Source organism: Nyctibius grandis, chromosome 5 (assembly GCF_013368605.1).
Source record: "Nyctibius grandis isolate bNycGra1 chromosome 5, bNycGra1.pri, whole genome shotgun sequence".
In the NCBI taxonomy this organism is placed as follows: Eukaryota; Metazoa; Chordata; class Aves; order Nyctibiiformes; family Nyctibiidae; genus Nyctibius; species Nyctibius grandis.
Genome location: NC_090662.1, coordinates 7531368 through 7543141, shown reverse-complemented (window position 1 = coordinate 7543141; position 11774 = coordinate 7531368). Strand labels below are relative to the sequence as shown.

The window sequence follows — 11774 nt, the reverse complement described above, 5'->3', positions numbered from 1 at the left end:
GTCCAAAAAAAGAGTAATTCAGTAATCCGTTGACAGGCTGCAGGATTGGTGCTTTTGGCAAATAAAACGCCAACACTAACAAGGAGTTACCCTCCCCGTTTAACCCCTTTTTTCCTGTGTTTAGCACATGGATCTTCTCCACTCTAGTCAATCAGTTTAATTAACCTGGTAACTCAAGATATTTTGGCAAGTAAAAGTAATCTTTGTGTAGCACGGACACTTGAATGATCTGTGTAAATAACAAGCAGGACTTCGTCCTTTGAAACTTCGCCAGAAAGAGATTTTTAGATGTGCCTGCGAAATGAGCAATGAAGTTAAACAGGGAGGAGAGCTCTTTCCTGGAAATAAAAAACCCTGCCTAGTCCTGTACCAGTTGGCAGAGGATGTCTAAAACTCCGCATCAGTAAACAGAGCCTTATATTTGGGCTGACTCTTGCCTCTGAATAAAAGGTGGCTTTTAACAGCTGAATAATCTCATCACGCTCACCCAGGACTGTGCCTGCTGTGGTGGCCAAGTATTTGTGTGTGCTCATTGTAACTCTACAGAGGTGTAAACACTTTCCCATATCTAAGGAAAAGCTTCTGTCAGAATCTGGAGTCTAAATGTAAAAGAAATACCAGATTCACACTCTGAAATTCTGGATTGTGCCAGCTTTTTTCAGCTTGGGCGACTTTAGGCTTGTCCAAGATCTGACACCATGGCCAGGCGCGCAGATCGGGAGCATTTCAGATAAACTGGGAAGTTTTGTGCAACTAAATTTACCATTGTAAAATGCCTTCGGATGTCCAGCCAAGAATACATACAGGCCAGGACGAAGCCGAGACAGCAGATTTGGACCGCAAAACACAACAGACAACATCCATTACATCATCAATTATGTAATAACTTGATACTATGCCGCTATTATTCCTGGTATTTTATCACGGTGGCAGCTGAACAGATCACACAGCGCCGTGCCGGGTGCCCACCCGTGCGGTACGGCCGCCGCACCGTCCCCTCTAGAAGGCCACCCTTCACGTGACGACCAGCGTGACGCGACGTTTCACGACAAACGACACGTCACGGCAGTGTCGCCCCACAAGGCGAATCGTGTGCTGGGGGCCCCCAAGGAAGCGCCGTTCGGGGCCCATTCCCCCTCCCGCTGGAAGGGCCGCCGCCACCAACCCCCCCCCCCCCCCCCCCCTCCCTCAGCCACTTCCGCCTCCGCAGCCGCCCGGTAACCCGAGCAAGGCCGCCCGCCGTCAGGACCCCGCCCGGGGATGCCCTCCGCGCTGCCTGACCCCCGCCCGTCGGGAAGCGCCGCTCGCCGAGCCGGTCGGAGCCGCGGCGACGGCGCGGTTAGGAGCCGCCGCCCTTCCTTTCGTTCCCGGGCGTCGCGGGACGGGCGCCGCGGGCTGGGTCGGGGCGGCGCTGTCGGTCAGGCAGCGCGGCGGGCGCCCCGGCAGGGAGCGCGGCGGGCGTCGTGAGGGGAGCAGAAGAGCGAGGGGGCCTCGCGCGGCGGGGAGGGGGCCGCGGCGGGCGGAGTTGGCGGTGCCCGTGAGGCCGGGCCCATGTCCGCACCGGGCGCAGGTAGCGGGGGGGCGGCGGGGGCACCGGGGGCACCGGCCGCTTGGGGAGGGGCGGGGACGCCGTGCGGCTTGGAGGGTGGGGAGCTGTGTGGGGAAGAGGGTCCGGGGGGAGGTGGTGGGAGGGCGCAGGGGCCTAGCGGAGGCGGCGCGGGGGAGGGAGGGTTCCTCGGGGCTGAGGCGTCCCGGGCCGCGGGCGTGAGGAGCAGGAAGGGCCGGGGTGAGGTGCCTGCAGGGCACGGGGAGGCGGTGGCAGGGAGAGGGGCAGGTGGCTGTTTTTTCTCCGGCTTGCGGTGCGAGCGCGGAAGGCAGAGCCCGAGGAGGTGGCTGGGCTGGGGGGGAGCCTGCGTGCGTGGGCTGACATGTCTAGGGGCGTCCTGGAGGAAGCGAGGAGGGGTGGTAGCTGAAAGTGTTTTGCTCCGCGTATATTTAGTGACTTGTCCGTAGGCTTTTTTCCCCGCCCCCCTCAGTGAAAAGCGTGTTTCTGCAGATCTGACAGCAAAACACTTTCTCTGAGACCTATGGAATCGAAAGTAAAACTGCCCGGCTGGTTAGGCAGGCCTGCCTTCCCTGCCAGTGTGCAGGAAGGGCTTCTTTCTCTGCTCTATAATTTCCTGTCTTGCACTGCATCTCATCTTTCAAAACTTGTGGCTAAGTTTATTTTCTTCTGATTGAACGTAGTATTTTTCTTATGTTCCTTCCCTTACTTTAAGAGAAACCTTAATTGCATTTGAATTCTTGAAACTTTTAATTTTCAAGTGGTGTGATTTCTAGTGATGAAGAAGTTTTTGTTGCTCCTTGAGATTTTTCTACAGGGCGGAAGTGGGACATCTTGCCTACATTCTTCCTTATCTCTTTTGTAATAGAGTAGCTGCATAAAGGAATGTTTGTGATCAATTTAATTTCCAGTAGCAGTAAAAAAGAACGTGAAAACTCTCAATATTCTTAGTTTAATAAAGCTGTATTTCTTCTCCCCCCATACCTGTGTTTTCAAGGATTGATATTCTAGTTCATGGTACTGCAGTCTGTGACAATTGGTTGCTTTTATTGGTTTGAGACGATTCAAGCATATCGGGCCAAGGTGTTGATATTTATCCTTTTATTCTGAATGGTGACTACATTAATGGCGCTGAATACTTTTTATATATCTTTCTTTTCCTTGAGAGTACATACATAGATGCTGTCTCTTAAATGTTGCCTGTGTATTTCAAGACCTAGTTTTTAAGTTTCTGAGCCCAGAGTACCATGAACCCAATTTTTCAAATTCTGAGTTTGGTATGAAAAAAAACTAAGTAGAAATTCAGGTACAATAAAAAAAATTCTTAACTAAGATTGAGTTAAGGTAGGTCAAATAGTGAAAAATTAAGAGAAATCATTTTCTCTGGAAAAATAGCATCTGTGAGAGGTGAAACTAAGAAAATAAAGTGTTAAAGCATCTAAATGTCACTACAGAAATGGACTGCCAAGAGTCCAAAGGCACATGGAACGCTTGTCTTGTATCTGTCTTCTACATCCTTTCTAATTTTCAGCTGTGAGTGCCAGTTCTTCCTATCTATTGTCTTATGAAGTTCATGGCATTATCTTGCCTTTTCATCAGTACATTCACATTAACATCAGGTATCAAATAGAAGTTTTCTTAATGATTAAATTTGTCATAGTGCTTCCTTACCATTCCCTTCATCTGGACCAAACTGTGTATCTTCAGCCTTATTGCCTGTGGAAATGAGAACCAGGGGAGCCTGCTGCCTGTTTCCATTTTTCTCTGCTTCCCACAACTTGTGAACCTTTCAGCCAGTTTCAGTCAAATTAGGCAGATGTTCCAAAGATATAAACTTTCTACAGATCTTGTGATAACTGGCAGCTGAGAAGAAGTAACGAGGTCTAAATTAACATTCTTGCTGAGGGAAGGGCTGCAGCATACGCTCAGTGGACAGTTGTGTTTTGTGTGTGCTGTTAGCTGGCGCTCGTGTACTGACTGGTGGATCAGTCTGTGTATAGCTTGGAGGCAGCGACCGCACTGACCACCTCCTGCGGTCAGTGGTTGGCAGACATAAGTGCACTGGCAGTGCGATCGGAAGGGTTTGTGAGATAAGGTGCTATACACGTAGCAGGTAGTCAGGAGTATTGTAACATACATATTCTGTAATACAGGACAGGAATCTATTATAAGCTAGATTGTTGGGATAATACTGCCTTGTGGTCGAAATCACAATGTACCCGATTATGCTCTGTCCCTATTCTTTTTATCCCATCTTCTCTGTTTTGTTTTTATGCAAGCAAATGTCTTTAAAACAAAATTCTGAGTTCCTAAAATCAGTAAGAGTTTGAGTAGTGCAATGATTTTGGTAAGTGACCATGTTGTTCAGTGTTCCATGTGTAGCTGGGTATTGTTTTGTTTTTTTTCCCCCCCTGCAATTGTAACTGAATTACCCTACTAACAACAGGTGGGGGGACAAAGATAAAAGCCAGAGTGTTGAAATTGTGGTGTGTCTTTCCAGCATTTCTTTAATCAGCCCTTTTCTCCCAATGTTTTCTGTTTAAAATTAGCTCCAAATTTATTATCTTTCAGAATCTAACATTACTTTTTTTTTTTTTAACTGAATGTGTTACTCTATTTTTTTTGTTTAATAGACTTCTTGGTGAAAAACATTTTAATGCAATTATTGGAGAGTCTCATGCAATGTTTTAATGGACCTAATCTTACTAGTAAGATATTAGGTGATGTTTAAATGCTAAAAGCTTCCCTTTCAACCCCCTTTTGTTAAAAATGGTGAGAGAGAGAGTTTAGATGTCTCAAACTGATGGAATTTCCAGTGTGAATTCGTGGTGAGAAAAGAGTAATAAACAGGTTTTGTTGAATAAACCATTGTTGAATTTGAAAGAGAACATGTAAAAGATTTGCATATCCCAGATGGATCTGTGAGGAACAGGTCCCACTTAACTGGCCTACAGAGTTGGAAAAATTAATTCAGACCTTTAATATGAAGGGGTTTGGGGAGCTGCTTAGTTGTTTGGGTTTTGTTGATTTCCCCTCTGCCTTGGTTAAATACTGATTTAATAATAAAACAGTTTTAAGATTACGTAGATGAATGTTTCTGAAATCCAAGTAGTTCTGAGATGTTGAGCTGTGAAACCTTTTAGTTGTAGACATGCATTAGGGAGCCAAATTCGCTAGTACTTGTTTAAGCAGTGCTGATTTGATTTGTCTCACTTCCATAAATCAGTGTCAGAAACATTTCGTCATTGGTGCTGTTGCCAATTGCTGTCAAAGAGGCCAGGTCCTGAGTAGGTTCTCCACTGGTAAGTTGTCTCTGCCCATATCTGAATATACTGTGAATTTTTGCAAGCAATTTTTTCTTCAGAAGACTGGACAAACATCTTAAAAACTGTAATGCAGTGTTCCATGTGGGATAGTCAGTATATTAATCTGTCATGTTCTGGTTTGGGAGTGGGGGAGGGAATGTGGGGTACTCAGTTAGAAAGAGAGATTTTCTTTAATGTGCTGTCTTATTTATAAATATCTTTCAAAGTAGTTTAAAATAATAGAAACACTCTGCATTAGTTTGGAATCCAAGTGTCTCATCCATTTTGTTGAGTAGATGCAGGAAATACATGAATCTAGCATATTTTCATCATCCAGTCCGAGTAAAATGTTAGAAAGGCAAAAGTAGGAGTGGCAATTGGGAATCAAACTGGTGTTGCTAATAAAAACTAAGTGGTGGTTATTTAGGAGATATCACCTGTAATCATGTCCCAGCAGTCCTGCCTATATATGCATTTAACTTGAAGCGTGTAAATATGTGAAAATTATTTTTTGTTTTAAGAAATTAATTTAGTCTGAAGTAAATAAGGCTTAGGTGGTTCTAAGTGCCTCTTTCAGCCCTGTCTGGCCCTGTCTGATCCTGGATATGAGTCAGCAGAATGCCCCTGCATTAAGGCCAGGTACATTCTAGACTGTAGTACCAAGACTCATCCAGCAGGTTGAGGAAGGTGAGTCTTCCCCTCTATTTGGTATCTACAAGACCACATCTGGACACTGCATCCAGTTGTAGATTCTCTGTTCTAAGAAAAAAAGCTTTTTCGCAGTGTGATTATTCGGGTACTGGAACAGAGGCCCAGAGGGAGCCATTGCATTTCCATCCTTGGAGATACTCAAAACTTAGCTAGCCAAGTCCCTGATCTGATTTGACTTGCTTTTGAGCAAGGGAGTGAACTAGATGACATCCAGAGTTTCCTTCCGATCTGAATTATTTTGTGATTATATCCTTTTTTGTTCAGTATTTGTTATCTTTTGGATCCTTAGCCAAATGAAACTAAAGCTTAGAGGACTAGTGTCCTGGTTTGGCCTAAAACAGACCAATTTTCCTTGCAGTGATTTTTACTTTCAGCTAAGTTGCTTCTTAAGTAACTGCACTTCCTGAAAGGAACTGCATGTTTTGCAGACAGTGTATGCTTCTAGGACCGATAATGCTCGAAGTTTGTAGTTACCGCTGAGGCACCGGTAGGGATGTTGTGCAGAAAGGCTCTTGCTGTACTTAGTCTTAGAGAAACCAAGGTCACTGCTGAATTCCTCACTGCTTACGAGTGAAGAGCCGAAGGGGGGTCGCACCTGCAGGGAGGAGCGGACAGGGCAGCTGACCCAAAATTGACCAACGAAGGTATTCCATCCCATACACGTCATTCTCGGTATGAAGCGGGGGGATCACGAGGGTCTCGCCTCTTCTCGCCCCCTTCTGCTATGGCTGGCGTCCGAAGAGGACTCTGTCTGATTTCCTGCTGCCCCCGATCCTGATCCACGCATCCCTGAATCCAGTTCCTGTCCATTGCTGGGCCTGGTCTGGGCCTTCCCGGAGCCCACCCTGGAGTGCCGGTGGGGACGTGACCGACACTGGGGGAGCTCGATCTTGGTTTTGTATATATTTAATTATTTCCATTATTATTATACTCTTTTTTATTATTATAACCCCAAAGATGCTAAAGTTCTGACAAGTCCCCAGAAAAATATTGGTTGAGCAGAAAGAGATACGAATTGGAGCCTTTGATAAACCTTGACAATTGCAGCCTTTCCGCTATCATTTCCATTTGTTTTGCTGGCCGGGAGGTTTGTGCATACGCCCTAGTCAGCACAGCATGCTCTTCCAGCTGGGACTTGTGCTATAGGGAAGAGTGCTTGAGATGACTGGGGGAATCTTGGGAGAGGCGAGGAAAGAGGGGAACAGGATGTTGCTTTTTCACAATGAGGACAGTCAGGCATTGGAGCAGGTTGGCTGGAGAGGTGCAGTCCCCTTCCTTGGCAGTTTTCAAGACTGGAGCTTAGAGCGATCTTGTCTGACCTTGTAGTTGACCCTGCTTTGAGCAGGAGGTTGAACCACTTGAGGTCCCATCTAACCTGCATTATCCGGTGATTCTAAGTAGAGGTAGTGGAAGGAGGAGCATTCTTAGGAGATGTGTAGAAAGGTCAGTGAGGTGCAGGTGGTTGCTGATGAATCAAATATTTTTATTCATTTTTAAGTTGGGGTACTTTGCTTTCATCAGTCTTGGATTTTTTTTTCAGATGGATTTCTGTTTATTTTGCAAGATCTTGTATTCCTCAAGTTGCAGAAACTTCAAGTGCTTTTACTTCACAATTCATGCTGAAGACAACCGCGCAGCGTAACACTGTAACAAAATGATTACTTTTTACCTGTTGTTAGGTCCATTCCTTAATTCAAGCAAACTTATCTTAAACCTGCATTTTATTCTGATGAGTCAGGCATTTGTGAGTTATCTCACTTAGTTAAGAACTAAGTTACATACTCACTTAAGAATTAAGCATGGGTGGGCTGTGAAAGTAACTTTAATATATCAACAAGTTAAAAGTACTTATTTTCCTGTGATTCTGCAGACTTGCCTGGGTAACACAATGCCAGCTGAGCGCAAAAAGCCAGCAAATATGGAAGAAAAAGAATCTCCGTTAAATAATAAAGAAAAAGAATTTGGTGAAAGGCGACCAGTGAGCACCAGGGAGAAGCCAAAAGAAGATGTCAAGGTTGGCATGAAGAGAGAGACTTTAAAGGTTCCTGAAGATAAAAAGAAAAAACTGGAAGAGGATAAAAGAAAAAAGGAAGATAAGGAGCGGAAGAAAAAAGAAGAGGATAAAGTAAAGGCAGAAGAAGAACAAAAGAAGAAAGAAGAAGAAGAAAAAAAGAAACTTGAAGAAGAAGAGAAAAAGAAACAAGAGGAGGAAGAGAAAAAGAAACAAGAAGAAGCAGCTGCTCAACTGAAGTAAGTTGTCTTTTAATGATTTAATTGTGCCAAATGCTGTAGTCCTCCTGTTGGGATTGTGGGCAGAATTATAAAACTGAACTGTTTGAGTTACTTGTAGTAAGTTGTACGTAGTGTTATAAATTTTACATGGGTAGCTGAGTATGCTTTGAGTTCTATATAGTTTTGAGTTTTCACCTGTAACCTCTACTTTAGTCTCTAATATGGGATTTTTGATAGCGTTCTCCATGTGATGACCATGTAATGCACAATTATACTTGAATAAAGAAGCACAGTTTCTTTTAAGATGGAGAAGTGTTAGTGTCATAAAATTGGGAATATAGGCTCTAACAGGTCCACAGACCATAACAAGATCAAATCTACTGTGAAGGATGGCTGTAATTTCTTTTAATCAGTGACAGTACATGCCCGGATGGCAAACACAGAATGTAACCTGCAGTTTAATACGTGATATTACCAAGACAGTGTTTCTTAGGATGTTATCAAAAGGTACTACAGTGTTGAAGATAGCATCTCTACACCAATAAAGCTAAGATTCTGACATTCTTGTGTTTGAAATATGTCACTTTCTAAGACCGAGGCAATGTCATAGTTGAATTCTAGCTGAGACAGATGTATTTCACATATTTAAATTTTTTTGTGTAATTTCAGTAGTCTGGGAATAAAAGATTTCTCTTAACTGTGTAATATAGTAGCCTGTTGAAAGGTGGTTGTCCTCTTCTGTAAGAACTTCATCTCCGTCTGGAGTAAATGGAGTTTTATCTTTATATTTTCTAAGTCTGTTGGGATTAACATGTTCTGCATAGAAATATTTGAGAAATTTCATTTTGTAACAAGTAGTACTTGCCTTTTGCAGCAAAAAAATTAAACAGTAGTTTATGAAGCAGATGCTTTAGCCTTCTAGGATTAACTTGTTAAATATTTAAAAATAGAGTATTAAGGGGAAATTGTGTTTACAACTACTGGAGAGTTTCCAACTATGAGTGTGGTGTTTTTTTTTTTTTCCTTTGAGCTGTTAACCTGAAAGTAAGGTTCTGTAACAAAAATTACTGATTTTTATTTCTCCTAGAGAAAAAGAGGAAGCCCATCAGCTCCATCAGGAGGCTTGGGAGCGCCATCAGGCAAGAAAAGAACTTCGCAGCAAAAACCAGAATGCACCGGACAATCGCCCCGAGGAAAACTTCTTCAGCAGACTAGATTCCAGTCTGAAGAAGAACACAGCTTTCGTTAAGAAGCTAAAAACCATTACAGAGCAGCAAAGGGACTCCTTGTCCCATGACTTTAATAGCCTGAATTTAAGCAAATACATTGCAGAAGCAGTAGCTTCTATTGTGGAAGCCAAACTGAAAATATCGGATGTGAACTGCGCTGTGCACTTGTGTTCCCTCTTTCACCAGCGCTATGCTGATTTTGCTCCTTCGTTACTTCAGGCTTGGAAAAAACATTTTGAAGCAAGGAAAGAAGAGAAGACTCCCAACATTACCAAGTTAAGAACTGATTTGCGTTTCATTGCAGAATTGACAATAGTTGGGATTTTCACTGACAAAGAAGGTCTGTCTTTAATCTATGAGCAGCTTAAAAATATTATTAACGCTGATCGAGAATCCCATACTCATGTTTCTGTGGTTATCAGCTTTTGTCGGCACTGTGGAGATGATATTGCTGGTTTGGTACCAAGGAAAGTAAAAACTGTTGCAGAGAAGTTTAACTTGAGCTTTCCTCCTAGTGAGATAATTAGCCCAGAGAAACAACAGCCCTTCCAGAATTTGTTGAAGGAATACTTTACGTCTTTGACCAAACACCTGAAAAGGGACCACAGGGAGCTACAAAATATTGAAAGACAAAACAGGTGACATTTAAATGTTGCTTTTTATTTATGGAGAAAAAAATAGTTTATTTATGAAATGCCTAGATTTGTTTCAAAGTCTGTTAGCAGTGTGTAGGAGATAAGTGTATTCTGCAATACATCTAAAATAAGTTCTAAATTTGCTCTGAATACTTAAAAAGCAAAAACTAAACAGACTTTTTTTAATATCTTTTAAAGAAAATGGAGGTTGACCTTTAGCTTCAATTCTCTTAACTCTAGTAGTTTGGTGATGCTCTCTTAGCAGCTTGAGAGTAATGCTTCTTTTGCAGCTGGTACTGTCCTTTTCCAGTTGGCACAATTTGATTTCTCCCTTTCCACCCACCCATATCTAACAGAGCATATGCCACAATGGCTTTGGCTTGTTTACTTTTTTTCATGTACGGGTATGGAGGAAAAATTAAGTTGGGTTAACAAGGTATCCCTTACACTTTAATGTGGGCAAATTTTATATGTTAAAATGTTGGAGGATATAGACAATTTGATTCAAATCCTATTAAATATCTGTATGAAATACTAATATTGAAGGGTATGAATATGCACACTTCTGAGCTGAATAATTTAATTTCTGCAGTGACCACATTGTTAAATAATTGTTTGCTTTTCTTTAAAGCAACCTGTATTGTCATTATTGGAGCCAGCCTAAACCCAGCTGCTGGTCTTAAAACATGGTCATTCTTAAATCCTGTTGGAAGTACTCCAAGCAGATAGAAATTAACGCGTTACTGTGTGTAGGCACAGGTTTCAATTAAATGGCTGAACATCAGTCCAGAGCCAGATGTGTGCTTGGAACACATTAAAATTTGATGTTCCCAAACCAAGGCTTTAAACTTGGATCTGTTGTGCTGCAGTCCTATCCGGTCTTGGTCGGCTAAGTGGTGTATTTCACAGGACCATAAACTGACTTTTGACCTACTGTTATTTCTACAAGTACCTTATTACTTTGCAGTGTGTTATTGACTTAGTTGTTATTTTTTTAAAGTTAATGAATATAAACTTTTATACTTTCACAATTATAATTGGTTCTGGGCATGTTGGTTCTGACTGAGATTTCAATGAGTGAATGTTGAAAAGTCTGTGTGATAGGAACTAAAGTGAAAAAAAATTCCAAGAGATACGAAGAATGTTAAGAAACCATGAAGAAGAAAGAATGTGAGTGATCTGGGGCAGGGAAATATACTTTAATGTTTACTTGCACAGCTGAATAAAAATGACTGGATCGAGCCCTGGGCAGCCTGGTCCAATCTCATCATTGAGCCTGCTTTGAGTAGATCAGACTAGAGACCTCTATGCACCTCATCTGAATTGTCCCTATGAACTTGGGGACAAAGTTTTGTTTTGGGGAAGGAACGTGAAGAAGTATAGTTTATCGCTGGATGAAGATAATTCTATTATTTATCTCTCTCTGAACTTCTGGGTGTTTATTTTAGCTGCTTGAAAATAAGCAGGGGAATAAGTTTTGTCAAAGGTACAAGATATCAAAAAACTTCCCTGCTTAATTTTATTTGCTTGTAACGTGTCTGTAACAAGAGACATACTTGGTATTTGCGTACTGTGATTGGGCAAGGCATGAGGTCAAAGACAGAAACTTGCCTGGTGAGAAGTCTGTGAATACTACAGAAATCTTAAACTCTGGCTTTCTGAAAATTGATTGTTGTGATGGGGTGTTGGTGGGTTTTTTGTTTTGTTTGTGTTTGGTTTTGTTTTTGTTTTTTTTTAAAAAAAAACAAAGGGGAGTAATCCTATTGGAAAAACCGGTTCTCTGTATGTTTGAAACCTGATCCACTTTGCTGATAGCAAGAGCTTTTATTCCCACTGTTACTCCGGAACTGGTGAAGTGAACAGGGAGCAAACTGTTCCCTTTTGTGCATCAACAGTGTCATATGTTTAGGTTATGATATTTTGTCAGGTAAATATCTCTTGAATTTATCTGTGTCAGGAGAGTGACTGTGAAATAACCTGTACAGACTGGTTGAGTTAATTGAAAATTAATATACTAACCTTAACAGTGCTTTAATATTGTGTTACCTGCTGAATCATTTAAATAAAATTAAAGCATTATTAGACACAAGGGTTTCTG

At 42.1% G+C, this 11774-nt stretch overlaps 1 protein-coding gene across 2 annotated transcripts in view; it reads left to right on the top strand.

Annotated features, from left to right (window-relative positions):
- Window positions 1-1463: 1463 nt before the first annotated feature.
- Window positions 1464-11774, top strand: part of UPF2 (UPF2 regulator of nonsense mediated mRNA decay) — a 70935-nt gene continuing 60624 nt past the window's right edge. For both annotated transcript variants that reach the window (XM_068401696.1, XM_068401697.1), the window contains exons 1-3: window positions 1464-1570; window positions 7451-7830; window positions 8900-9679. In XM_068401696.1, the coding sequence (XP_068257797.1) occupies window positions 7469-7830; window positions 8900-9679 (1142 nt within the window). In that variant the 5' untranslated portion in view covers window positions 1464-1570; window positions 7451-7468. The remainder of the gene's footprint in view (window positions 1571-7450; window positions 7831-8899; window positions 9680-11774) is intronic.